The 27,350-nt window shown below is 38.4% G+C and overlaps 1 protein-coding gene and 1 long non-coding RNA gene across 2 annotated transcripts in view; one reads left to right on the top strand and one right to left on the bottom strand.

Annotated features, from left to right (window-relative positions):
* LOC123618653 (uncharacterized) overlaps window positions 1–27,350 on the bottom strand; it is a 129,958-nt gene that overhangs the window by 24,992 nt on the left and 77,616 nt on the right. The window contains exon 2 of the long non-coding RNA XR_012503301.1: window positions 1,038–1,102. This is a non-coding gene — a long non-coding RNA (uncharacterized LOC123618653). The remainder of the gene's footprint in view (window positions 1–1,037; window positions 1,103–27,350) is intronic.
* ACAA2 (acetyl-CoA acyltransferase 2) lies at window positions 18–27,350 on the top strand. The gene is made up of 10 exons (XM_010961384.3): window positions 18–217; window positions 8,227–8,393; window positions 11,510–11,638; window positions 13,232–13,348; window positions 17,516–17,663; window positions 19,418–19,593; window positions 20,137–20,266; window positions 23,829–23,899; window positions 25,943–26,097; window positions 26,966–27,350. Exons 1-10 carry the CDS (start codon window positions 202–204, stop codon window positions 27,048–27,050), a joined length of 1,194 nt encoding a protein of 397 aa, XP_010959686.1. The 5' UTR covers window positions 18–201; the 3' UTR covers window positions 27,051–27,350.

Genomic DNA, 27,350 nt, shown 5'->3' with positions numbered 1-27,350 from the left:
GTTCCCCCGGATGGCGCGGAGAGGGATGCGTGGTGGCCAAAGGGAACCGGCGCGAGCCCACCCGGAGTAGGTGAAAGGGAGGGGGCGTGCCCGCGCTGGCGCCGCCCCGCGCTCTTAAAGCCGGGCTTGGGACGGGCGGCATGTTGAGTCGCCGAGGAGGATCCCCGCGCTGCCCTTCGCGCTGCCACCCGCGCCGCCGCCATGTCCTTGCTCCGAGGTGAGCGCCGTGCCCCCGCCTCTCTCGCCCCTTGTGGGAGTCAGGGGGTCTCCTCTGCAGTAAAGGGGACTTGACAAAAACCTGACCCGAAAGTATTGTTTGGGTTCAAGGGAAAACACGGCGCTGGCGACAGTGATTTCGCTGCAGCTTCCTATTGAGAGCTGAGACTAGGTTTGCTTGCTTCTGACCTTGAGGGTCACTCCCCCTCTTCGCGCTGTAGTGACCCCCCCGGTTCGAATTCGGCTTAGGGGAAGACTGGGGCGGCGCCATAAGCACTAGGCGGCCTAGGGCGGAGGGGTGCTCACAGAGGAGCCCGGGCCCTCAGACTTGGTCACGGGGTGAGCAGGGCTTGGGGGGAAGAGTGGATGTTCTCTTGGGGTCGCCAGGGAATTTGTGCCCGAGGGACCCGCCCCTCCCCGAAATCCCTGGTGGCGTTCTATTGGAGAACTGCCTTAATCCCTCTCCCTTTCTCTCCTTCGAGTGACTCCAGAAAAGTGGTCACTGCGTACATAAATACGGTTATTAACTTTTTAAAAAACTATGTAAACTGCCTTTTCATAACAAATGGTCACAGCCAATGGAATTTTACTTTTAAGGATGTGAAGTAAACTCTCACATCCTTAAAGCTTAAGAAAGCTCATAAAAAATGTGTCCTTTGAAGAACCTTCAGATGGAACACTGTATCAAAGGCCCTGGGGCAGGAAAACACTTCGCAGGATCTAAGAACCAACATTCTGGTGGTCCCGGGCACTGTGGGCTCTGTGGGCTCTGTGAAGGAGGTGGGGTTTTATTCTAAATTCAGAAGAAAGCATTCTCCTACCTTGAAGTAGAATGACAGGATCTGGTTTTCAGTCCGCCTCGATTTCCACAGGGCTGTCAGGCTTCCTGCATAGCAAGGAGGAGAATTTAAGACCATTTAAGGATCTCTGGGAAAGGCTCAGGCAACATCATATCATGGTTTTGACTCGAGTTGGGGGCAGTGGAGTTGGGGAAAGGGGGGAAAGGATGATTTGAGAATGAATTTGACAGAACTTGGGGATAGGTTGCATGTGGTAGGTCAATGAGAAGAAAATGTCAAGAATATCTTCAGGAATAAAATAATGCCATTTGCATGGATGGACCTGGAGATCATCATTCTAAGTGAGGCCAGAAAGAGAAAGAAAAATGCCATATATCACTCATACATGAAATCTAAAAACAAACCAAAAAAAAGACAAGACAAATGAACTTATTTGCAAAACAGAAACAGACTCACAGACATGGGAAAAAAACTTATGGTTACCAGGAGGGAAGGGAGTCGGAAGGGATAAATTGGAAGTTTGAGATTTGCAGATACTAACTACTATATATAAAATAGATATACAACAAGTTTCTTCTATATAGCACTGGGAACTATATTCAATACCTTGTAGTAACCTATAATGAAAAAGAAGACGAAAACAAATATATTTATGTTTACGTATGACTGAAACAGTATGCTGTACACCAGAAATTGACAACACTGTAAACTAACTATACTTCAATAAAAAAAAAAAAAGACGACGACTTCAGGTTTCTGGTTTGAGGAATTGTGTTCCTGGTGGTACTACTTATAGAGTGAGGAAGACTGGGGAAAGAACCAGTTTGGAAAAGAAGATTGAGGTGCTCAAAGTGGAGATGTCAGGTAGGCAGTTGGTTAGGGGAGTCAGGAGCTCAGAAGAGCCAAAGTGACATGTGAACAGTTCAAGTGAAAAACAGATACTCTGAGACTGTACTATATCCAGTTTCCTACAATTGGATTTGTCACTGCTCTTTCCAACTCTAATAAAGCAGCATATTAATTTTTTAGATGCATTATTCAGAAAACCCAAATCATTTAAAAGCTGCTTTGTAATGAGCTATCTTCTTGAAAAAGATACAATATTTTTTATTGCTTTCTCTGTTTAGTATTTTATCAGTGGTTCTTACCACTTTCTTTTGATACAGACCGCTTAGAAAATTTGATGAAAACTGAATCCAGTAAGGGAAAAGAAAGTACATCAACACCTGCACAAAATTTATAAATTTGGGAGACCTTTTACTATGGTGTTAGAGCTAGTGACTTATCCATTTCCCTGTTTTATAGATGAGGACAGTCACGTCCAGAAAGATAAAATGGCTTGTCTATAATGGTAGTTAGTCTTGATTGTTACTGTTAGCTAGAATACGTTGCAGATACACACCTCTCTCATGTAGCATACCAGGTGCTTGCAGGACTCCTGGGTAAGATTGTAGGGAAAAGGACACATTTAATTGGGAGCATAATTGACTCTGGTGAAGATTGTCATTAATTTATCATATTTCTGACTTCAAGAAGAACCAATCCCCCAGTGTCTTATTAGCACCCATCCCAGTGCTTGGTAGGAGGGTTCCAACCAACAAGTGTTAGTTCTCTTCACTGCTCCTTAGCTTTGCTGGGAACATTTGTGTATCTGTGTATCCTTTCAAGTCAGGTAAGGGGAGAGGGTGCTGCCAAATTAATCCTGAAAGGGAAGTAGATACAAAAGTAGCAGTTTTCCTTACTTTGCCTTGGTTGCTGTCTGCAACTGCTCTAGTTCAAGTGAGTAAATACTTAACCTAAAAATGTGCCAGAAGGGAAAGCAGAATTCGTTTCTCTTCCAGTATTATTTTTCCTCTGTGGTCACATGTCACCTTGCCTGGCCCTTGCATTTCTGCAACACTGTGCTCTGGATTTGTCTTTTCACTCTGTTTCAGTTTTTAGACATCTAGCTTCTGAATTTTCAGAGCTTTTTAAAAGACGCATCATTTCAGTTTGGTGTTAACGACTGTTGAGTTTTAAACCTTTTACCATACATATAAAATTTACATCAGATCGAATAATTATTGCCATGTTTGAAATGCCACTTTATGAAATTACAAGAAAAAATCCTTTAAATTGTCTGGACTTCGTAACTGCACGTCCCAGGTTATTTTTAAAAATACACTTAATAGCATTTCCCCCATTTAAAATAATTGCATTCACTCAGTGTTAGCCTCGCTCATCCTGAGCTTTCACAGTCTGGGAGCACTGGGCAAGCAGACATGCTGTGAGAGGGACCTTATTGGTTTTGCTTTCATTTTCACACACACACTTTTGTAGTTCTCTCACGTTTCACTGTTAGCACTTTCCACACAAAAATGCTTACTTAGACTGTGAAGTACCAGGAAGAAACTCATGAAAGGAAATTTCTGGAGAAGCAAATGAAATCAGCCTTCATTGTTTCTGAGAAGTTGGTGTTCATTCGAATCATTTCCACTTATGCCATGTGTCCTTTTTTTTCTAGCTTTTGAGATTTTCATTTTATCTTTAGTTTTGAGAAGTTTGATAGTGATGTGCCAAGGTGAGTGAGAGTGTGTGTATATTTTGCATTTATTCTGTTTTGGGTTTACAGAGCTCAAATCTGTAAATCTGTGTTTTAGGTTTATAGAAAATTGAACAGAAAGAACATTTCATATACTTCCTTACCTCACCTCATTTTCTCATTATTAATACCTTGCATTATGTGGTACATTTGTTAACAATTGATGAGCCAGTACTGATATGTTATTTTTAACTAAAGTCCGTAGCTTTACATTACAGTTCACGCTTTGTGTTGATAGGTTTTGACAATGAATAACATGGACCTACCACTGTAGTATTGCAAAGCGTAGTTTCACTGCCTGAAATTCCCCTGTGCTCTGCCTATTCGTTTCTCCTTCCCCACCACCCCAACCCCTGGCAACCACTGATCTTTTTACTGCCTCCATTATTTTGCCTTTTCTAGATGTCATACAGTTAGAATCATACAGTGTGTAGCCTTTTCAGATTGGCTTCTTTCACTGGGAACATGCATTTAAGTTTTCTTCATGTCTCTTCATGACCTGATAGCTCATTTCTTTTTAGTGCTGAATAATACTCCATTGTGTGGATGTACCACAGTTCATCCATTCACCTAGTGAAGGACATATTGGCTGCTTCCAGGTTTTGGCCATTAAGAATAAAGCTGCTATACACATTTGTGTGCAGGTTTTTGTGTGGACATAAGTTTTCAACTCATTTGGGGAAATACAGAGGAGGGTGGTTACTGGATCACATGGGTAGAATATGTTTAGTTTTGGAAGAAACTGCCACACTCTTCCAAAGTGCCTATACCATTTTGCATTCCCAGAAGCAGGGGATGAGTTTCTGTTGCTCCACATCCACCAGCATTTGGTGTTACCAGTGTTTGGGCTTTAGCCATTCTAATAGGTGTGAGGTGGCATTTCATTGTTTTAATTTGCAGTTACATAATGACATATGATGTCAAGCATCTTTTCATTTGCAATTTGTGTATCATTTTTGGTGAGATGTCTGTTCAGATTTTTTATTCATTTTTTAACTCAGTTGTTTGTTTTCTTATTGAGTTTAAAAAGTTCTTTGTATTTTAGTATTTCACAAATATTTTTTCCCAGCCTGTGGTTTGTCTTTTTGTTCTTTTAATAGTGTCTTTTGAAGAGAAGTTTTCAGTTTTAATAAGGCCTCAATTTTTCTTTCATGTTGTGCTTTTGGTGTTGTATCTAAAAAGTTACCACCAAGCCAGAGGTCACCTAGATTTTCTCCTTTGGTATGTTCTAGTTTTATAGTTTTGCATTTTATATTTAAGTCTATGATCCAATTTGAGCTAATTTTTATGAAAGGTATAAGGTCTGTCCAGTTTTTTGCAGTTTTTTTTGTTATTTTTGCATGTAGTGATCCAGTTGTCCCAGCACCATTTGTTGAAAAGATTGTCCTTTCTGCACTAAACTGTCTTTGTTCCTTTATCAGACTTTGAGGTTCTACCCATGTTTTTTGTTTTGTTTTCCCCATGTTTTCTCTCTGTTCTTTAGATTGGGTAATGTCTGTTAATCTATGTCAAAGTCACTGAATCTTACACCTTTCATTTCCATTCTGCTATCATATGCATTTAGCGTATATTTCACTTCAGATATTTTTCAGTTTTAGAACTTCCCTTTTTTTTAAGCTTCTATTTCTTGGTGGTGATGTCTGATCCTTTATTATGAGCATATTTTTCTATATATCCTTGAGCATAGTTATGACTCATAGCTGCTTTGAAATCCTTGTCTGCCAGTTCTAACATCTGGGTCACTTGGGGTTCGTATCTATTGCCTTTCATCTTAAGAATGAGTCACACAGGCATACCTCATGTTTTGGTGCTTCGCAGACAGTTTTTTACAAATTGAAGGTTTGTGGCAACCCTGCAGTTGAGCACATTTATTGGTGTCATTTTTTCAAAAGCATTTGCTCACTTTGCGACTCTGGATTACATTTTGATAATTCTCACAGTGTTTTAAACCGTCTATCAGCAAAAAAAATTATGATTCACTGAAGGCTCAGGTGATAGTATTTTTTAACCATAAAGTATTTTTAAATTAAAGTATGTTCATTTTTTAGACATAATATTATTGCACACTCAGTAGACCACAGTATAAACATAACTTTTATATGCATTGGGAAACCAGAAAATTTGTATGACTTATTTTATTGCAGTGGTCTGCAACCAAACCCACAATATTTCTGAGATATGCCTATATTTTTTGCTTCTTCATATGTGGATAGTGCAGGTGAAGCATCATAGAGACTGGATTCTGGTACTTTCCACAAAGTATTAACTTATTGATTGTTAACTATTTTTGCAGGCAGTTAATTTGGCTGAAATCAAACTGCAAACTGTCTCCCCTATAGAGGGCAGCAGCTCATACTTAAGTTTAATTCCGTTCCCTTTAGCTGAGGTGCTTGTAGTTGACCCCAAAGGTGCATGATTAAGGGTTCAGCCAGATGTTTGGGCTCCACACCGTGGTGCTTTTTCTTGCAGATTCTCTGTCACTTTCCAGTGGCTGTGGTTGCCTTGAACTCAGTTCCCTGATTCTTCAAGCCAGCAAGATTGTGAGTTTCTGAAATCTAGCCATTCTATTCAGTGTGGGCTGTTGGCCTTCAAGTTAGAGGCTGTAAATAACTTGGACACTCACCCTGTGCTATTTCCTTTCCCATATCTCCTCTATATCTCCCTGCTTCTGTTCATTCTCTGAGGCCTTGAGGAGGTCATTCTTACATGTTGCCATTGGTCAAATAGGAGCATAGTAAGCTATGACCAGAAGCAGGACTGTAACAAAATTAGAAAGAAGGCATGCAAAGGGGAAAGAAAAAATGAAATAAACACCAATATAAAAATAGACAGAGACTATTAAGCAAGGAGGATTAGAGGACATTTGCAAAGATTCGGGAAGGCAGAGTAGCAGAGTGACCCATCTATTGGAGGAAAACATTTGCAACCCACTGAACTAATGTTTATGGCCTTTTGTATGTATCTGAATATTATAACTATAAAGAACTGATTGGATCTGTTTTAAATTACCGTTGTATGTGTTGCTCCTAACATTTTTTAAGACTAAATTTCTCAAAGTAGGAATGAAAGAAACTGAATTTTTTTTTTTTTTTTTAGGGTAGGTTTAATTTGTTCCATAGAGATCACTAACATAAACAGGAGAATTGTACTTAGATACAAATAGTAGTATAATGTTTGATGGTCTCAATTATAGGTTAATATCTGGGCACAAACCAATGTTAAAAGTCCCATAGTTTCTTGGCAATCTGTGGAAATGTGTGCTCGGATTCTCTTTGGGAGAATTAGTGTATGCAAAGCATTGAGCATCAAGTCCATCATACAGAAAGTACCCCCTATGTTAACTGTAACTTTTATCTTGCAGAGTTGTTGGGAAGATGAGATATTATATGAGAAGTGATGAAGTGTCTAGTACTTAGAAGGTGCCTACTACAGTAGTGATGAACTGCTGTAATCAGTGTTGCTTACCACCATGCAGGCTTTGCACTTTGTTAACTCTAGTGGGTGCCACTCATATCACAGTCATTGTAGGTTCATTACTGCACAAGGACACCAACTGAGCTAATAGTTACACTGCAAATTTATAGGCTTTGTTTGCATTAATAGGTGTAAAGAGAATTCCCCTGTATCCTTTGTGGTTAGGTCACGTGTAGGAAACTTTTATATTCTCACTGACACATTATAAGAGGATATTAGCAAACTAGAGTGTCTTCAGAGGAAAACAACCAGAATTAATGTTAAGTAGAGAACTGTTGAGAGAATGCTTGTTATATACTGGGGAAAGAGTTATTAGGTCTGGGGAATTTTACAGGTTAGCTGGCTCCAGATACTGGAGGGGCTGCCCATGATAAAGGTGATCTGTTTTGCCCATTTTAAGAGTAAAAGGTAACAGTACAAGATAATAGTTCAAGTTCAATGTCAAGTTTGACATTTGTCATTTGAGTCATCCAATGACTCCAGGAGCAATGGTGTATATAATTCAAATTCAAAGCAGCTATATTCTAGGAACTATATAATCTGACTTTTGGGACACATTAGGATTGAAGACTAGAACTGGTAGATGGAAGACTTGGTAAGCCGAGCCAGCTCAGTATGAGAAAAAAGTCATTAGTTTGCATTATCGGTTCATGTGCACACTGCTTCACACAATGGAGTATGCCTCCTTACTGGAAGTTTGCTAGCAGAGGTTAGAAAGGAACTCTTGTCAGGAATATTCTAGAGGAAGTTCTTACAGAGTGAGTGGTTGGCCTCGACCAGCCTTAAGGGACCTTCTAGTTGGGAGATTCTTTGATTCTATGACTAGGCAACATCCTCCAGCAAATAGAAGCATTTCAGTTTTAAACAAATATTTCTAGCATTGTAAACCATCAGAGGACAAGAATGTTGTCTAACCAAAATGGATTTACATCATGCCATGCAGTGCGGTTCCTGGGGCCAGCACGTCGGTGTTGATCAACATGACAGCTCTTCAAACTGCTTCTATGAGTGCTACCCATTCTGTGTATTATTATGTGACAAAGATTTTCTGGTATCTAATTGTACTTTACAATAAGATTCACAGTGAAATTATTTAAAACATGTTAGGAGCACTGACTAACCTGTACTTGCTTGTAAATCTCCTCATCGCAATAGGTGTGTTCATCGTTGCTGCTAAGCGGACACCCTTTGGAGCTTACGGAGGTCTTCTGAAAGACTTCACAGCTACTGACTTGGCTGAATTTGCTGCTAGGGCTGCCTTGTCTGCTGGCAAAGTCCCCCCTGAAACTGTTGACAGTGTCATTGTAGGCAATGTAATACAGGTTAGTACAGCACAAGGGAGGTATTCACACCTGTTGTTTTCTTTTATCCGTTTCTAAAAATAATTCCTTTGACATGTCATAATGGTGTACTAGTCAATGACAGTTAAAGGTATTTATAATGTGAGCAGTCCTCTGACTTCAGAAGCAATGGCATATATAATTCAAAAGAGCATGTATTTGGAAACTATATATATGACTGAGATATATCTGGGACTTGGAATATATTTTATTGCTTTTTAAGTAGCAGATTAAGTTTCTTGAGTTATTTGAAGTTAATTGATTCTCTCTGGTGCCACCTAAGGAGGGTAGCAAACCCAAGCCAATGCAACACCTCCCCCATAATTTGTAACACACAGCAATTATCGATGTTTGTTATAAGAAACAAGAAGCTCCTTTACCCTCTACCTTGCTATGTATGGTGTACAAAATAGATCATTCATTTGCAGGTAACAGAAAGCTGAATATTCATTATTTATTATATTCATACACACTTTGAGTGTGGCCAAGAGATGGGGTCTCTCTTATTCCTCCCAGCTCTCATTGGTGGGAAGGAGGCTTTGCCATTGAGAGTACTGGTGCCCTAATCACCATCCTCCTGGCTCGTAAGGTGGTTCCAGACTGGGTGAGGCAGGTGGGGAAGACCTGAAGCTACTGCCACTGCTCCATGGAGCACTCTCAGCTCTTAGAGCTGGAATAAGGCTTGGAAAGAGGTGCACACTTGTCCCCTGTGAGTGATGCTGTTTTGAACATCATGTACAAGTTTTTGTATGGACCTAGGTTTTTATTTCTCTTGGGTATGTACCTACGAGTGGAATTGCTAGGCTATATGGTACCTCTACATTTAATTGCTTCAGGAACAGTCAGACTGTTTTCCAAAGCTGCTGAAACTTTTTTTTTTTAACCTACAATATATGAGGATTCCAGTTTCTCCACATCCTTGTCAACACTTGTATTGTCTATCTTTTTATTACAGCCATCCTAGTGGTTGTGACGTAATGTCTCATTGTGGTTTTAATTTGCCTTTCCCTGCTGACTGATGATGTTGAACATCATTTCCTGTGCTCTTGCCATTTCTGTATCTTCCTTGGAGGAATGTCTAATTCATACCCTTTTCTCATTTTTTAATTGGGCTATTTATCTTTTTATTATTAAGTCATAAGAATTCTTTATATATTCTGATACAAGTCCCTTATCAGATATATGATTTGCAAATTTTTTTTCTGTTCTTCTTTATCTTTTCGTTTCTTAGTAGTGTCCTTTGGAGTGTGAAAATTTTAAATTTTGATGAAGCCCAATTTCAGTTGTTGTTGCTCATGCTTTTGCTGTCATTATCTAAGAATCCATTTCCGAATCTAAGGTCATGAAGATTTATCCCTGTATTTTCTTCTAAGTTTTATAGTTTTAGCTCTTACATTTATATCTTTGATTTATTTTGATTTAATTTTTGTATCTGTTTTGAGGTACAGGTCCCAACTTCATTCTCTTGCATGTGACTGGCTACACAGTTGTTCTAGCACCATTTGTTGAAAAGACTGTTCTTTTTCCCATTGAATGGTCTTGGCACTGTTAACTGAAAATCAGTTGACCACAGATGCATGGTTTTCTTTTTGGACTCCCAGTTCTATTCCATTGATCTGTATGTCTGTCCTTTTATGTCAGTTCCACACTGTCTTGATTATCATTGCTTCACAGTAAGTTTTGAAACCAAGAAATGTGAGTCCTCCTGGTTAGTTGTTCTTTTTCAGAATTGTTTTGGCTCTTCTGGGTCTCCTGCAATTCAATATGAATTTTCAAATCTGTTTTTCCATTTCTTTTTGTTTGTTTTTGTTTGTTTTTCCATTTCTGTAAAGAAGTCAGCTGAGATGGAGATCTTTAGATAAACCAAAGCTCACACTGCTAATGAATGACAGAGTCTAGATTCTAATTCAAATATCCTAAATCGTAGCCTAATATTTTTTCCATTACCTTGGATTACTGCTTGATTTTATAAAACACCTGTTTTACCAATCAGGTAAATTAGAGAGTATTCTAAGAGAAGAAAACTCTAGCAAAAGAGTATCTGTAGAGCAACAATCTTTCATGACATTAATTTATAAAGTAAGATTATTTCATCCCAATCAACAAATGAAACATTCAGTCAATGGACTAATTGTCGTTATACTGAGCTTCCATCTTCATTCAAAACCCCTAACCTATAGATGTGCTGAATGTGTTGAATTTTATTTTGAGAGAGTTCAAACCTAGTCAAAAGTTAAAATAGGACAATGAACACTCTTAAGTTACTTTGATGGACCAATTCTTTACATTTTGTCAAATGTGCTTTAGCTGTCTCTGCAATAAAAATGGTTGTTATTATTGTCCAAAAGAAAAAAAAAGTCATTGCATCCCTTCCTACTCAAAGTATGGTCCTTGGACCAGCAACACTGGCCTCCCAGGGCAGTGGTTAGTGATGCACAATCTCAGGCAGTACTAGACCTGCTGATTGAGAACCTACATTTTAACAAGAGGCCCCAGAGTGCATTTTAAAGTTTGGGAAGCAGTGGTCTAGTCCCACCTCTTATCCTCCTGACCATTATTCATCGCTCCCCTTCCTAGGTCAGCTGGTCTCAGCCATGGTTTCATGTTACTGTCACCTGGGTGCTACTAAAAGTAACTACTGATGCCTGTGGCCCACCTCCAGCCTTTCTGGTTTAATCGGTTTGGCTAGAAGCTTGAGCATCAGTATGTTAATAAAGCCTCTCCAGTTATTCCAGTGTGCAGCCAAGGCTGAGAACCACATCCTTGAATACCTCCTCTGTTAAAGAACATACTACTTTCAGATAACCTATTCCATTCTCAAACAGCTCTAATTGTTATAAGTTCCTGTTTTCTACAGAGGATTTAATAGAAGGATTTCTCATACTTAGTATGTTTAAAAACCAGTCGACCAAATTACAGGTTTTATTCCGATCATTAACACATTAGATAAACTATGTTGAACCTACATGCATTGTGTCTTACCTTAGAGCCATACAGTGTGTAATTTTTGAAAAATTGTGAACATTTTAATATATTTTGTCCTTCTCCTTAATTCCAAGATTTAAACAGGAAATTCTTTCTTCCCCCTTCTATTCCAGAGTTCTCCAGATGCTATATACTTGGCAAGACATGTTGGTTTGCGTGTGGGAATGGCCAAAGAGGTGCCAGCTCTCACTGTTAACAGGCTCTGTGGCTCTGGTTTTCAGTCCATTGTTAGTGGATGCCAGGTACGGACAATATTTTAATTCTCTGAACATATTAATAGTTACTAGGGGAAGTGCCTACTTCAATATAACACTGTAGGTTTTTATTCCATAGTACTTATTAGGAGAGGTCAGTATTTGGTTTTTCTTGAAAGAATATTCATAGAAAGAAAACAGTTCTTAAGAGCTAGTAATGGACTCTGAAGACATTATGCTAAATAGAATAAGCCTACCACAAAAGGACAAATACTGTATGATTCCACTTATATGAGGTCCCTAGAGTGGTCAGATCCATAGAGGCAGGAAGGAGAATAGGAGTTGCTGGGGCTCAGAGGGAGGAGAGAATGGAAAGTTAGTGTTTATTGGGTTTACGGGCTTTCAGTTTGGACGTTGAAAAGACTTCTGGAGATGGATGGCAGTTGGGTGTAACAGTGTGAATGTTCTTAATGACCTGTACACTTAAAATTGGTTAAAATGGTAAATTTTATATTGTGTGTATTTTATCACAGTTTTTTTTTTAAAGCTAGTCATGACTGTCATTTTTACTGAGGGCTTCCTACTTGTGGGACACTGCTAGATTTACATCCATGATCTATCTCACTTAATCTACACAACTGGACCGTGAGGCAAGAACTATTATTATTCCCATTTACAGGCAAGTAAACTGATTATTAAAGGCATTAAGGTTACTAAGTTGTAGAGGCAGAATTTGAACCCACGTGTGCAAGAGTTCCCAGAAAGGCAGTTTGAAACCCTGAAGGCTATAAGGTGAGAAAGGGAGAATTTAGGGGCTGATAAGAAACATATTTTATTACAAAGGAACTGAATGATACTGTTGGTAGAAGTATGATCTCTTCAGAGGATAGCTGGGCAAATACGTTTGTTCCCTTGAGCAGAGGGAAAAGGGATACAGTGAAATCCAGTTTGTCAAAGTCTTCATGTTATGACAAAGTAAAAGACAAGGCCTATTGTAATGAATAAATTACTTGCACATGAATTTATTTCTTTAATAATATATCTTAGGTATTGACTCTGATTTTCCTAGTGATCATTTTAAACATCAGGCTCAGTCGTTATTTGCTGTTTTTCTGAGAAATGCAAATAGTAGAAAAAGTTGGAAGAATGAAATAAGTTCCTTTTCCTGAGTTCCCTAGGTTAACCTAGTTATACATCTGTGGTCTCCTTCAGATTCATCCATTAATAGGGTAAATTTTACTTTTCCCTTTTTAAAGGACTTATTCTTTATTCTCAGCTGGCAATCTTCACATTTATGCCATACATTAGTATCTCTGCTAATTTTCAAGGTTTGTATTGAGTTAAGAATTACCATTCCTTGTCAAGATATAGGTAGGATTTGTTACTTCTGCACAAGTGACTGAAGTCTTTCTGTTCACCTTTTTCCCCCTTGTGTCTTGGCAATGGGATATCTTAGCATTTGCTTTGTGATTATTTTAAAAATATTTCCCTTTGAGACACTGTAATTTGAAAATTTTTATGGTAAATGAGGATAAGTTACTTATTAGATTTACTATTGGTTTACTGCTTAATACATACTTTTTAATACATACTTCTGTCACAGTAAAAGGGTTTTGTTGTTATTTATTTGTTTTTAAATAGGACATTTGTGTTAAAGATGCTGAAGTTGTCTTGTGTGGAGGAACCGAAAGCATGAGCCAGGCTCCCTTCTTTGTCAGAAATATTCGTTTTGGAACCAAGTTTGGATCAGATGTCAAGGTTGGAACCATAAACATATTTGTTTGTCTGTTTGTTTTGAGGGGAGAGGTTTTTTGTTTGTTTGTTTTTTAAATTTTTTCTAGTGGAGGTGCTGGGGATTGAACTCAGGACCCTGTGCATGCTAGGCACGCACTCTACCACTAAGCTATACCCTCTCCCTCTGGAACCATTAACATTAAAAAAAAATTATTTCTCATGCTATTATACTAATAATTTAAATAACACCATTTTAGGGGAGAGAAAAAATTTTAAACCACGAGATTAACAAAATAATGAGTGATTTGAAATTTGTAAACTATTTCATAGTTGTTAATTTTAACATTTTAACTCACATAAAATTAGACTTTTATCTCAGGACACCTCTGATAGTGGAATTAACACCTGGGAAGATGGAGGAGGAGAAGGAATGGATTAAAAAGATAGGTAAAGGTTATGCGGATGACGTGATACTATATATAGAAAGTTCTCCACACAAGAACTACTAGAACTGATAAAAGAATTCAGCAAGGTAGCAGGATACAAGATTAACATATACAAATCAGTTACATTTCTTTACACTTACAATGAATTAGCAGGAAAAGAAAGTTAAAGAAACAATCTCTTTTAAAATCACATCCAAAACAATAAAATACTTAGGAATAAATCTGACCAAGGAGGTGAAAGACTTATACATGGAGAACTACAAAACATTGATTAAGGAAATTAAAGATGACTTAAAGAAATGGAAAATATCCCATTCTCTTGGATTAGAAGAATCAATATTGTTAAAATGGCCATAACTGTCCAAGGCAATCTACAGATTTAATGGGATCCCTATCAAATTACCCATGACATTTTTCACAGAACTAGAACAAACAATCCTAAAATTTATATGGAATCACAGAAGACCCACAATTGCCAAAGCAATATTGAAGAAAAAGAACAAAGCTGGAGGAATAACCTTCCCAGACTTCAGATAATACTACACAGCTACAGTAATCAAAACAGTGTGTTATCAGCATAAAAACAGATATATAGATCAATGGAACAGAATACAGAGTCCAGAAATAAACCCACAGACCTAAGGTCAATTAGTCTTCGACAAAGGAGGCAAAAATATACAATGAAGAAAAGACAGTCTCTTCAGCAAGTGGTGTTGGGAAAACTGGATAGCAGCATGTAGAACACTCTCTAACTCCATACACAAAAATAAACTCAAAATGGCTTACAGACTTAAATATAAGACAAAACATGATAAATCTCCTAGAAGAAAACATAGGCAAAACATTCTCTGACATAAATCTTAGCAATGTTCTGCTAGGGCAGTCTGCCCAGGCAATAGAAATAAGAGCAAAAATAAACAAACGGGACCTAATAACCTTTTGCACAGCAAAGGAAATCATAAGCAAAACGAAACAACAACCTATGGGATGGGAGAAAATATTTGCAAATGATGTGACTGACAAAGGCTTAATTTCCAGAGTCTGTAAACAGCTGATATAACTTTTTTTTTTTAACATTTTTTATTGATTTATAATCATTTTACAATGTTGTGTCAAATTCCAGTGTTCAGCACAATTTTTCAGTTATTCATGGACATATACACGCTCATTGTCACATTTTCTTCTCTGTGAGTTATCATAACATTTTGTGTATAATTCCCTGTGCTACACAGTGTAGTCTATTCTACAATTTTGAAATCCCAGTCTATCCCTTCCCACCCTCCACCCCCCTGGTAACCACAAGTCTGTATTCTCTGTCTGTGAGTCTATTTCTGTCCTTTATTTATGCTTTGTTTTTGTTTGTTTGTTTGTTTTTGTTTTTGTTTTTTAGATTCCACATATGAGCGATCTCATATGGTATTTTTCTTTCTCTTTCTGGCTTACTTCACTTAGAATGACATTCTCCAGGAGCATCCATGTTGCTGCAAATGGCATTATGTTGTCGGTTTTTATGGCTGAGTAGTATTCCATTGTATAAATATACCACATCTTCTTTATCCAGTCACCTGTTGATGGACATTTAGGCTGTTTCCATGTTTTGGCTATTGTAAATAGTGCTGCTATGAACACTGGGGTGCAGGTGTCATCCTGAAGTAGATTTCCTTCTGGATACAAGCCCAGGAGTGGGATTCCTGGGTCATATGGTAAGTCTATTCCTAGTCTTTTGAGGAATCTCCACACTGTTTTCCATGATACAACTTAATAAGAGAAAAACAAACAACCCAATCCAAAAGTGAGCAGAAGACCTAAACAAGCAAGTTTCCCATGAAGACATACGAATGGCCAATAGCCACATGAAAAAATGCTCAGTATCACTAATTATCAGAGAAATGCAAATCAAAACTACAAGGAGGTATCACCTAACACCAGTCAGAGTGGCCATCATTCAAAAGTCCACAACGATAAATGCTGGAGAGGGTGTGGAGAAAAGGGAACCCTCCTACACTGCTGTGGGGAATATAGTTGGTGCAGCCATTATGGAAAACAGTATGGGGAGTTCTCAAAAAACTAAAAACAGACTTACCATATGATCCAGCAGTCCCACTTCTGGGCATATATCTGGAGGGAACTTTAATGCAAAAAGATACATACACCACAATGTTCATAGCAGCACTACATACAGTAGCCAAGACATGGAAACAACCTAAATATCTATCAACAGATCACTAGATAAAGAAGCTGTGGTATATTTATACAATGAAATACTACTCAGCCATAAAAAAGAATAAAACAATGCCATTTGCAGCAGCATGGATGGACCTAGAGACTCATTCTAAGTGAAGTCAGCCAGAAAGAGAAAAAAAATTGCATATGATATCACTTATATGTGGAATCTAAAAAAAGAAATAAAAAGGACATTATGAACTCATCTACAAAACAGAAACAGACTTGCAGACATAGTAAACAATCTTATGGTTACTGAGGAAAGGGGCTGGGAAGGAATAGATTTGGAGTTTCAGATTTACAAATGTTAGCCACTATACACAAAAATAGATTTTAAAAAGTTTCTGCTGTATAGCACAGAGAACTACGTTCAATATCTTGTAATAAACTTTAATGAAAAAGAATATGAAAGCGAATATATGTATGTATATGCATGACTGGGACATTGTGCCATACACCAGAAATTGACACACTGTAACTGACAGTACTTCAATTAAAAATAAATAAATAAATAAATAAAATTAAAAGATAGGTAAATGTTGAATGAACCTCCCTACTGAATAATTGGTAAATCAAATAATTAATCTTTACCTTGATGTATTGAAGTTTCATTTCTGGAGCACTCTCCATTGAATAGATTTCTTGTTTACCAAGGAAACATTCTCTTTGAATATAGATTATAGTGCCCCAAGTCAGTTAGATAAAAGATGATCCTTTGAGAACTGCCTGAGAGTGATAGTTCTGATAAAGGATACTATGCCATCCTTCCCACGTGAAAGGGCTAATGACGTTTTATATTCTTAGGATTTACCAGTTGTAATGATTGATTTATCCTGTTCACCCAGTTTCTCATCTGGCCTTTGTGAAAGTTGAAAGGAATACGACTTAGAAATATGAGATAGTATTTATGATATACATTTGAGAAGACCTTTGGGAAGACAAGTTAGTGACTCAAAAGGTGACCGGGCAGTCTAGAAGAAATAGATAGGGCGCACTTATCAGAGACTTATTGGATAACAAATACTGTTACTTAGGGAGTAAGGCTCTTTTCAACCTCTTAGTAACTAATAGAGCCAACTGTTCCTACCACTGAAGGCATCAGATGGAAAAAGGGCACAGCTGTACTCTTTCCTACGGAGCTTGTAACTGCCTTACAAAGGTGGCTGCAGGGAAACAGTGCCTGAGGACTCAGCGTGAGATTTCATACAAAATGGAACCTCGAGGGTTTAAGTTTGATTGTAGGATGGCTCCCTGCGTTCTTAACCCTGCACATTTAGCACTGTTGGCTCTCTTTAGAGCCCTACATTTAGAGAGGAGAATGTGCGCATTTTGTTATATTGTTGGATGTTTTTTCAAAAATGTCTCAGAACCGAATATAAATTGTAGTATTAGAAAACGCTTATCAGAAAATCCAATTTTACTTTTTGATTGGAACCATTAATTATTTAAATGTTAAGAAATAGTAGCATATTACTTTCAAAAGATATGCTTTACAAATCACTTTATTAATGTCTTTTAATAGCTGGAAGACTCTTTGTGGATGTCATTAACAGATCAGCATATCCAAACCCCGATGGCAATTACTGCAGAGAATCTTGCTGTAAAACATAAAATAAGCAGAGAAGACTGTGACAAATACGCCCTGCAGTCCCAGCAGAGGTGGAAAGCTGGTCAGTGAAACTGGATATTATAAATATGTATAGAAAGAAAACTACAGGAAAGATTTTTATCATTTCAGATTTTAACGATCATACTAGTTTAGAATTACATATTTTGAAAAATCCATTGTTCACCATTCCTTTGTTTTTAATGATCAGATATTAATGATTACAAATTAACTGGGTATTTCTCTTTTAAAACATGTTAATACAATGAGGTGTCAGCCTAGGTTTATCAGCTGTAAGGAATGTACCACTCTGGTGCAGGATGTCAATTGTGGGAATGATTGAGAGTGTGTTGGGGTAGGGAATTATGGGAGCTTTGTACTTGCTGCTCAGTTTTGCTGTGAAACTAAAACTGCTCTTAAAAAATAAAGTTTATAAAAATTTTTAAAATGTTAATTCTACTTAAATAGTAGTATGATTAACTGGCCCTAGCTGGACACTTGAATTTTGCCCCAAACTAGCCTGTTGTCAGTAGACACTCTGAGGGCTATGATACACTCCCCATCAGGGAGCATGTCCTTCCCCGTGAGACAAGTCACAGTCAAAAGAAGGGGACAATATGATTGGGGAAGACCCGCTGGGTATCCTTTTCTGATTTCTCTCTCCCACTCCCAATTGAGAATCACTGTGCCTGTCTCAAAGACTCCAGACTAGTCCAGGGCCCTTGCTCTGGGGCAATGTCACACAGCACACTGCTGTTGAACCCGTCCAAAATGAGCAAGAGGGCAGTCGTGCTTTTATCAGGATGGTGAGTTGAAGAAACTTTCTAGTCTTCTGAAAAGGGTTTTAAAACTTAACTATTATAAGTGAGCAGGAACTCTTACTTAGGACTATTAAATACTCAGAACAGTGAGAATAAAGTTCATCTTAACATTTCAGGGGGCTAAGTGGAATGGTGCTAATCCAGCTCATCCTGTTTTCAGTTACACATTTAAAGTGAAAGAGTATTGGTCTAGAGGTCATTTCAGTCTGTAGTTTTGCCACATACAGATTGACCTCGAGCAATTCTTATTCACTGAGATTAAAATAGATTAAAACAGAGATCTAAAAATTTTGCCTTCCCTTTTTTCCTAACAGAATTATAGTGAGAACCAAATAAGGGGAAGTGTTAGCCTCCCGCAAGGTGGTATCAAAATTAAGGGGCTGTTATTCCCAACTTACCCTATTTCTGAAGCTTTAGATTGTAAGTCACTTCAGGCAGTGGAGGTGGAAGTAGGTAAGCGTTTTACATAGAACTGCGTCATGTAATTTCTTCAGGTTACCTGTCATTGAGTTTCAGTCATAGACTAGTTGGTGACACAGAAAACTTGGTAACTTTTTTCCTAGTGTGGTTGGAACACTTAATGGGAGACCTATCCTCTTAATAGAATTGTAAGTATACGTTATTGTTGTCTGGTAACTTTTTAATACTCACCTCACCCAGAGAAGTTTAAAAAGGGCATTAAATCCATTCAATGCCATTACATCTGTAGCTAATGAATAATGATGGTCTAGCAGTACCTTGTAAAAAAAAAAAACTGAAGTTAAAAAAAAGTCAAAATTGTAATTTTTTAAAAGGTACAGAATGCATCTGCATGGATGAAAATATATTAAATCCTCCAGTAGGCAGGGTAATTATGTGAGTAATAGAGGCTTAGATTAAAGAAGACTGTGAGGAAAGGGTAGAGCAGAAATTAAATTGAAGGATATGTTTGATTTTGTTTTTCTAGTTTCTATTCGTTTTCCTCCCCATTCTTACGATAGTCTTTCTACTATTTCAGCTAATGATGCTGGCTACTTTCATAATGAGATGGCACCAATTGAGGCGAAGACTAAGAAAGGAAAACAGACAATGCAAGTGGATGAACATCCCCGGCCCCAAAGCACCCTGGAGCAGTTAAATAAACTTCCTCCAGTGTTCAAGAAAGAAGGAACTGTTACGGCAGGGAACGCATCGGTGGGTAGCACCCTGGATTAGCTTGAACGCCATCTGATGTGTTCAATGCAAAATAATCGCGCAGCGTCTTTTAGATCCTGTTCGTGCTGGTCTTTAGTTATTTAGCTTAAGCGGGTAGTGTTCATTTTCTATTAATTTGGGTTTTCATAGTCCAACACAAAATATTTTAGCCAAGGGTCCATCTAATACTCCTCCAATTTCCTAGTCTTTTCAGAATGTTAGAAAGAAATCTACCTGATTATGTCAGTTTTTATACTTTTTTTCCTTCCTCATGTATACAGCTCATCAGATTTCTTACCTCTACTCACACATGGATATGTTTTTCCTTGACATTTTTTTCCTTTTTTCCCCTCTGTGCGGTCGTATTTAGTGCCTAAAACACTCTCTTTAATCTCCAAGTGGACCATGAGTACTGCTTGGTTTGTCCCAGGTTATGGCACTGCTTCGTACGTATGGCCATATTCCTGATGCTACTCCATTAGTCCAAACCTTAATGACTAGATTCTTTTACCCTCTAGTTAATCATCTGTTTTTGTTTCCAAGGGGATTTCTGATGGTGCTGGAGCTGTCATCATAGCTAGTGAAGATGCTGTTAAAAAACATAACTTCACACCACTGGCAAGAATCGTGGGCTATTTTGTGTCTGGATGTGATCCCACTATCATGGGTATTGGTAAGTTTGTAGTGAAACAAACTGATTCTGTTATATTTCTGGAGAGAAGTCTTCTTTGGTGTTTGGATTCCTGAAACAGTAGTCAAATCGAGGTCACTGGTGGAGAAAAGGAGATTGGTAATTTAAACAACTCATCTTTATGAAGAACTGTGCCAGGCACAGTAGGAAGACCAAGAGCACTTGAACTCCTTGTGGGCAGCAATTGTGTCCTGCTGTCCACTTCAGACACATAAAATTATCACACAGTAAACAGAGAATTACAAGGTGCTAACAAGATAAAAGAAAATGTGAGGTGGGAGAACTCATTGAAATATAGAAGATACACACCCCAGTGGGTATTTTATACATGGTCATTAATGTATCTCATTTAATCTTCCCACAACTCTAGTGAGACTTCCTTGTGAATGAGAAAATTGAGGCTTAGGAAGGTTGTCTTACAAAGTTCCAAACCAGTAAGTGATGGAGCAGGGATGGGAATCCAGGTCTAATTCCACTGCTCTTTTCACTGTGTTGTCTCAAGATGTCAAAGAAATATGCACCTGACTCAGCTGAGGCTTAAAAGGAAAATGAGGAATTATAAGAAATGCAGCCCAATCAGCAAAGTACTGGCAAGAGAAAATTTGGAACTCCCTCCAAACATGTACAGTCTTGGCTCAAAAAATATGAATTGGAAGGAAAACAAGACTTTCTGCTGGATACACTCAGGAACTGCAGATGGTGCTGATTTGAATAGTTTCTGTTATCATTCTTTGGGGAAACAGAGAACCAGTTACATGCCTTACTTACAAAAATAAAATTGGTACCCAAAGGCTTTGATGTATCCCACCTGTACCTTCACACCCCAAGAAAAATTCTGCCCTAGTTTATAGATTCAGATTCCTGTTAGGTCCAGAGACTTTCCTGTTTGCTCAGGCCTTTTTTGACTAAAATTGGCGTGTGAAGTAGGTTCCATGGAAGGAGGAGGATCACCTATTGCTGAACTGCCTTCTCAGAAATCCTTTAGTGTAATCCTGCAGGTCCTACTCAAATAATAGCACTTATGCTGATTTGAGACTAAGTTAATACCCAACCACGTTTGCTACCATGTCCTTCAGAGATTTATCTCTCTACAGACTTCCTAAGAAAGTAAGCTTGTCGTCTTTCACTGCATTGCAGATTATGTCAGCCCAAACTGCAAGCTATGTTAGCATCTGTTAAAAGTCAATTGTTTTCTATATTGTAGTCTTAAAAACTTAACTAGCTGTTAGCAACCCACTATCAGCAAAGTATACTTTTGTCTTAAAAGTGGAAAGTAGCTTGAAAAGTTAAACATCTGTCTATTGCTTGGCATTTATCATTTTGGTATCTAGGGCAGTGATTCCCAACCCCAAATGATAATCAAAATCCACCTGTTAACATCCTCCCCACCAAAATTTTGTTTCAGAAGGTCCAGGGTAGAGCCTAGCAATATTTTTTCTTGATGGTTTTGATGATCAACTGTATTTATCTGATATAGATAAGTAATTATTTTATAGTTTTCAGTTTCACTTCATTTAAGAGGCTCTGATACATTAACATAGTCCACGAGCAAGGAAGCGTTTCCCTTCCTTCTATTCCCAGGCCCGGATGTTTGCCCTATAGTACAATAAATGCCATTGTGGAAGGAGTTTCTCTTTTCCCTCGGGGTTCGAACGGAGCTGTGTATGTTAGATGCCCCACAGTGCCAGATGTCCCCCTCACCTAGACTGCTCATCTGTCAGTTGTAGTATGGGATTGAACAAGGTGACTGTGCGAAGTGCACTAGATGAATAAACACAGGAGAATAGATTATTGAGCATCCAGTGGGAACTGATTTGTCAATCCAGTTTCTGAGAATAACCGTTTCCCAGTTAATGCAGTTATCAAACATATAGCAATGCTTCGCCCTCCAGAGTAGCTGCAGACCCAGAAAAAGGGGGAGAGCCAGCACTTGAAAAGAGCAGTCATGGCTCCAAGGAAGGACACAGTTACGGGGAGATGGTGCCCCTGGGGCCCCCCAGGGCGGCAGAGGTGGGGGGGTCAGTGGCACTTTGAGCCTCTCCAGCTGGGGCATCACTAGCTTCATCTATTATTGGGCTTCATCTGTGGAAAGGATTCCACTACCTAAAAACAAATGGGTCAAAAACCAGTTCAAAACACTTCTGAAGAGAAGCTTATGGCCCCAAAAGGTACCTAGGTCACACAGCTATTAGTGGTAAGAGCCAGTGCCAGAAATAAGCTGTCCTGTCCCCAACAAGAATACCCTACCTCCCTGAGTCCCAGCAAATCACAGGGTGATGTGGGACCGGCCCTTTAAAAGTCAGCTGGTGGCAGAGCCTGTTGTTACAGATGACTGTAAGGGTCCTAAGTTAGCATGAGCACATCCGCTCATGCTGACTGTGGTCATGAGGACAGGGAGGTGTGTACAATGGTTTTACACTCTCCACTTTTAGTTCTGTGTACCTTTCACCCTTGTAGGATGCTTCATCCCTGACCATGTTGGATAACTGATGCTCTGTTACTGACCGTCCATCCCGTTTTCATGCCTTAGAGATACAGAAAGAATCTGGAATTAGATTCTGTATTAAATCAGTGGCCAGAACAGGCCCAATGCTTTAAATTGAAAAGCGTTATCAACTAGACAGCCCTACCCATCAGCAGCCTGTTGTCCAAGGAACTTTAAGTAGGCAACAAAATAAATTACGTTATATTTAGATTGTGTTACGCTTTTCTTGTAAAGACTGATTTCCCACTTTACATGAGGTATATTTGTGAAACTTGTTACAGAATATTTGACTACTTGAATCCAACAGAACATACCACATCCTTTTCTTTTTAGACATTTATGGTGATTTCATTCTCTGAGAACAGATAGAGATGTAGATAATCATCCCTAGCTGGATTATTTTTACCTTTTGGGAAAAAATAATTTACTTAAAAATTAAGAGCAGTATCAAACTGCCGCTGGTGACCATCAGAAATCTGGGAGCTAAAGTTTGTTTCAAAAGTTTTTTTAGGTGGATTTGCATTTCTTCAGTAGGGGTTGTATTTTATTTTTATTTGAGCTATAAATGTCTCCTTGCTTCAGGTATCTTTCCCTGAAGTGACTGGTAGCTTCCTGTCTTGCTCTGCCTGTATGGCGAGACTGCCCCTATTTCTTGCCTTTTGTTCAAATGGGCCTGAAAACTCAGAAAGTAGCCACAGTCACTTCTATACTGGGGACGCATATGATGTGTATCCCAGGAGAGCACTCAGTCTGCCTTGCCATTTGGGATTAAGAATGATCTATGCAAAGTCCCAGAAATGACTCCTTTGGTTATTTGAATTCTTAATGTCATTTATGGCAGAACTTTTCATGTAAATCTCCCATCTACAATCTGACAGCATAACCAGCTTTTCACCTTGGTCCCATTTTCTTTATTGTCACATCCTTTAATAGTGAGCTATCAGCATGGCAAGATTTATAGCTACTAACTGTCACATTATTTCCTTCTTACTTAACCTGTTTGGTAAAGAAGGAGAAATTTGACACTTCACGATGAAACTGACTTCTGTTCCTATACAGGCCCTGTCCCTGCCATCAGTGGGGCGCTGAAGAAAACAGGACTGAGTCTTAAGGACATGGATTTGGTAGAAGTAAGTGTCCTGCTTTTTCTACAACATGAATAAACCACCAACTTCTGTAACATAAATGGCTTTAGTTTGGTGTTTTATAGTTCTTTTTGTTTTAGTACTATTAAACTTTCCAAGTGATGTGCATCTAAATAAGTATTACTTTCATTACATGCCTTGTGCTGGTATGTAATCAAGCCCTACCTGATTAAAATGCTTTATTTATATTTGAATAATTTAAAACAGCCTGATTTCTTCTACTAAAGTATAAATTCCTGGAAACTTTTTATGACCTTATAAGATTCTATTACATTTTAGACTATAAATGTGCCTATTGAATTGGGTTGGATGTTACATAAGGTGAGGGAGAAGAAACTTGAATCCTATTTTATGGATTAAAGTGAAAAAATTAAAGTTAAAAAAAATGACCTAATAGAAAACCAATAATCTGATCCCAAATCTAAAACGTTCTTGCACTTCCTGCCAAGTTGAGCACCCTCCCCACCAAACTTAACCTTTGGCTTTTACACCATAGTTGTGTCTTGATTTGGGATGCACCACTCTTAATTTTTAGCACTGGAAACTTCAGTTTATTGGTAGAGTGACTTCTTTAGTGTTCATTTAGAACAAAGACATCTTAAATATTTAGTACAATTAAAAGAAAGGGTTAAGAAAACGCTTAAAGATGGATTATTATATTCTACCTTTGGAGAGTATTTGAAAATTTTAGGTAATTAAGTACACGCTGCTTGACACTGGGAAGTAACTAATATAACAAAGGAAATCTATTTAAATTGATGGAGAAGGGGCCTTTTCACTCTAGGCACTTGTGTGACATCCTCTGTGGTAATCTCTCACCCAGGAAATGGTGGTTTCAGACAAATGGTTACCCTTAAATCTCTTCTTCCATTCTCAGGCGATCACAGCTCAGAGCTTCGAAGGGGGCTACTTAATTACCATGTTTCTATCAGCAAATAGGTCCACTAAATTTCCAACTTTAGATTTCACACTTAAAACTCTTGAAATACGGCAGCTCTGCAGAGCTGTTCATAGTCATGTATCGATGTATAAATACTCCAGGATACAGCTCTCAGCACCTCCGTGATCGTCTCTGGGACTTTGAAGGATCATGCAGTCGTCTTTCCTAGGTTCAAAAGCCTAGTTTCACAACATATTCTAGGTCTTTTAGGACCTCCTTAAGCATGACCATATAAAATGGGAAAATAACACTGGCTCCAAGGACAAATAAAGCACCATCCTGGGAGAGCACAAAACACAGTAGGAAAGAACACAGGCTGGATCTTTATCCCAACCCTGGAAAAGCTGGCTTTCTTAAAGTCAGTTTTCTTGTCTGTAAAAATTTCCTAGCTAAGGTCATATGAAAATACAGCATTATTAACATGAAATAAGGTCACAGCCAGCCTTGTTAAGTATAATACAACAATATGACACTTTTTAGTTCTGGCCACATTTCAACACAGTAACCGTTCCTCTTACGAATCCAGCTCTGAAGGTTTATTCTTTGTTGTCTATCAGTTTCTTCTTGGAAGTATGGCTGGTAGTACTGCGAAGCAGTACTAATAACAGCAACCATTTACTGAATACTTGCTTCTGTCAGGTACTACACTAAACACTTAATACCCATGGTTTCATTTAACCTCAACAATAACTCTTAAGATGTTACTACAGTCACATTTTACCACTGAAGAAACTTGAATGCCAAGAGAGTTTAATGAATGTGCATACAGCCCAGATCTGAACTATGCATCTGGCTCCAGACCCTGTGAGCTTTCTACAGTATCCCACTGCCTCGAGTCCAGTATCTGTTCATAGTATCACTGAGGATTTGTTTTTCCGAAGGGATGAATTAGGCCTACAGTATCATTTAGTGAATATATCCATTTTCAAACCTATTATCTTTACAAAGAATGATGATAAAATAACATTGCAAGCTAGTTTAAATAGGAAAAAACCCAGGAAATTTAGCCATTGATAAGACTGGACAATTCTCAGTTAAAAATCATTTTGTGAATAAGGATTTTTATCAGTGTTGTGATTGTTTTAAAGGTGAATGAAGCTTTTGCTCCCCAGTACTTGGCAGTTGAGAAGAGTTTGGATCTTGACCCAAGTAAAACCAATGTGAATGGAGGAGCCATTGCTTTGGGTCACCCATTGGGAGGATCTGGAGCAAGAATTACCACACACCTGGTTCATGAATTAAGGTACTTGCTAGAGATTGTTGCATTTCAGATTTACCATCTTTTGCAGAAAAACACGAAACAGCTGACAATTTGGGTAGTAGCTAAGTTTTTCCTTCACCGTTTCCTGGATTCCAGGAGGGAGCCTTCTGTGTGTTTGATACTTTTCAGTTTAATAGAAGAGCTGTTCCTTCTGTACTGTGTCTTTTGGACTATTTTGCTCTGTCAGTAGGAAAATTGCAAACAAAACCAAATACATCAGGCCAGAAAATCATGCTGGCTTCCTGTGAGGCTAAGGTAAATGGGATTCCTATTTCACTTGATGATTGGGTTGAAATGAGTGACTGACATGCACAAAAGTAATTCCTAGATGGTTTTCTCAAGGTCATTGTATCAGAACTGAAGAATGAAAACAGATGTTACTTTAAAGGAGTCTAATTTTTATGAAAGGGACATGAAATGTTTCTAAACCATCTGACCATTTATACGGACAAACCTCAGTAAATTACATTTATTCTAAGATGCTATAAAAATCTAGAGCCAGTAAATCAAAAGGGCTGAATATTACTCCCCCTTCTTCAACTTCCGGCTCACCCCAATTTCCTCCTCTCCTCACTCCTTTCTCACAGCAAACTAAGCTTTTATATTTGTTTCAGCCCCCTCTCTTCTGTGTAGCTACCTTTTTTTTTTTTTTTTAATAAAAATATTCAGCTTTCTAAATTCTTTCTCTTCTTTTCCCCAGTATTGAGGATTGGAGAAGAGATTCAGCTGGTGAGCTGAACGAGAATGAATCATGCAAATGTGATCATTATACGTTCTAGTTAATTAATAATGTCATTAATTCTGTGCAGTCTTTATTGAAGTAGATTTCAGCCACTGCTCTCTCTCTTAGGCGTCGGGGTGGAAGATACGCTGTAGGATCGGCCTGCATTGGAGGGGGCCAGGGAATCGCGGTCATCATCCAGAGCACAGCCTAGGAGAGCAGGGAGCCTCCATGGCCCAGGCTCATGTGAACTGGCTAATGCGCAACTGGCCATGCCCTGCACTGAGCGTGATGGCGTTTGATCAGGGAGTAGTGGGGCAAAGATCCATTTATCATGAACAAGAGCCCATGTCAGAATAAATTCTCTCAAATTTGCACCAAATATGATGTACGTCTGAACTAAAACCCAGCTATAGAAGGCCTTAAAAAGAATTGTATCCTTGCCAAATAACCACCACTTTTGCCTTAAAAAATATGATTGCTAGGAAATAGAATAAATTCTGCCTTAACTTCA

Source organism: Camelus bactrianus, chromosome 30 (assembly GCF_048773025.1).
Source record: "Camelus bactrianus isolate YW-2024 breed Bactrian camel chromosome 30, ASM4877302v1, whole genome shotgun sequence".
Classification (NCBI taxonomy): domain Eukaryota; kingdom Metazoa; phylum Chordata; class Mammalia; order Artiodactyla; family Camelidae; genus Camelus; species Camelus bactrianus.
This window is presented reverse-complemented; position numbering and strand designations above follow the sequence as displayed.

Coding starts and splice junctions, on each gene's coding strand:
- ACAA2 (XM_010961384.3), top strand. Junction 11,639..13,231: donor CCATTGTTAGTGGATGCCAG/GTACGGACAATA, acceptor GTTTTTAAATAG/GACATTTGTGTTAAAGATGC. Junction 26,098..26,965: donor CACCTGGTTCATGAATTAAG/GTACTTGCTAGA, acceptor TCTCTCTCTTAG/GCGTCGGGGTGGAAGATACG.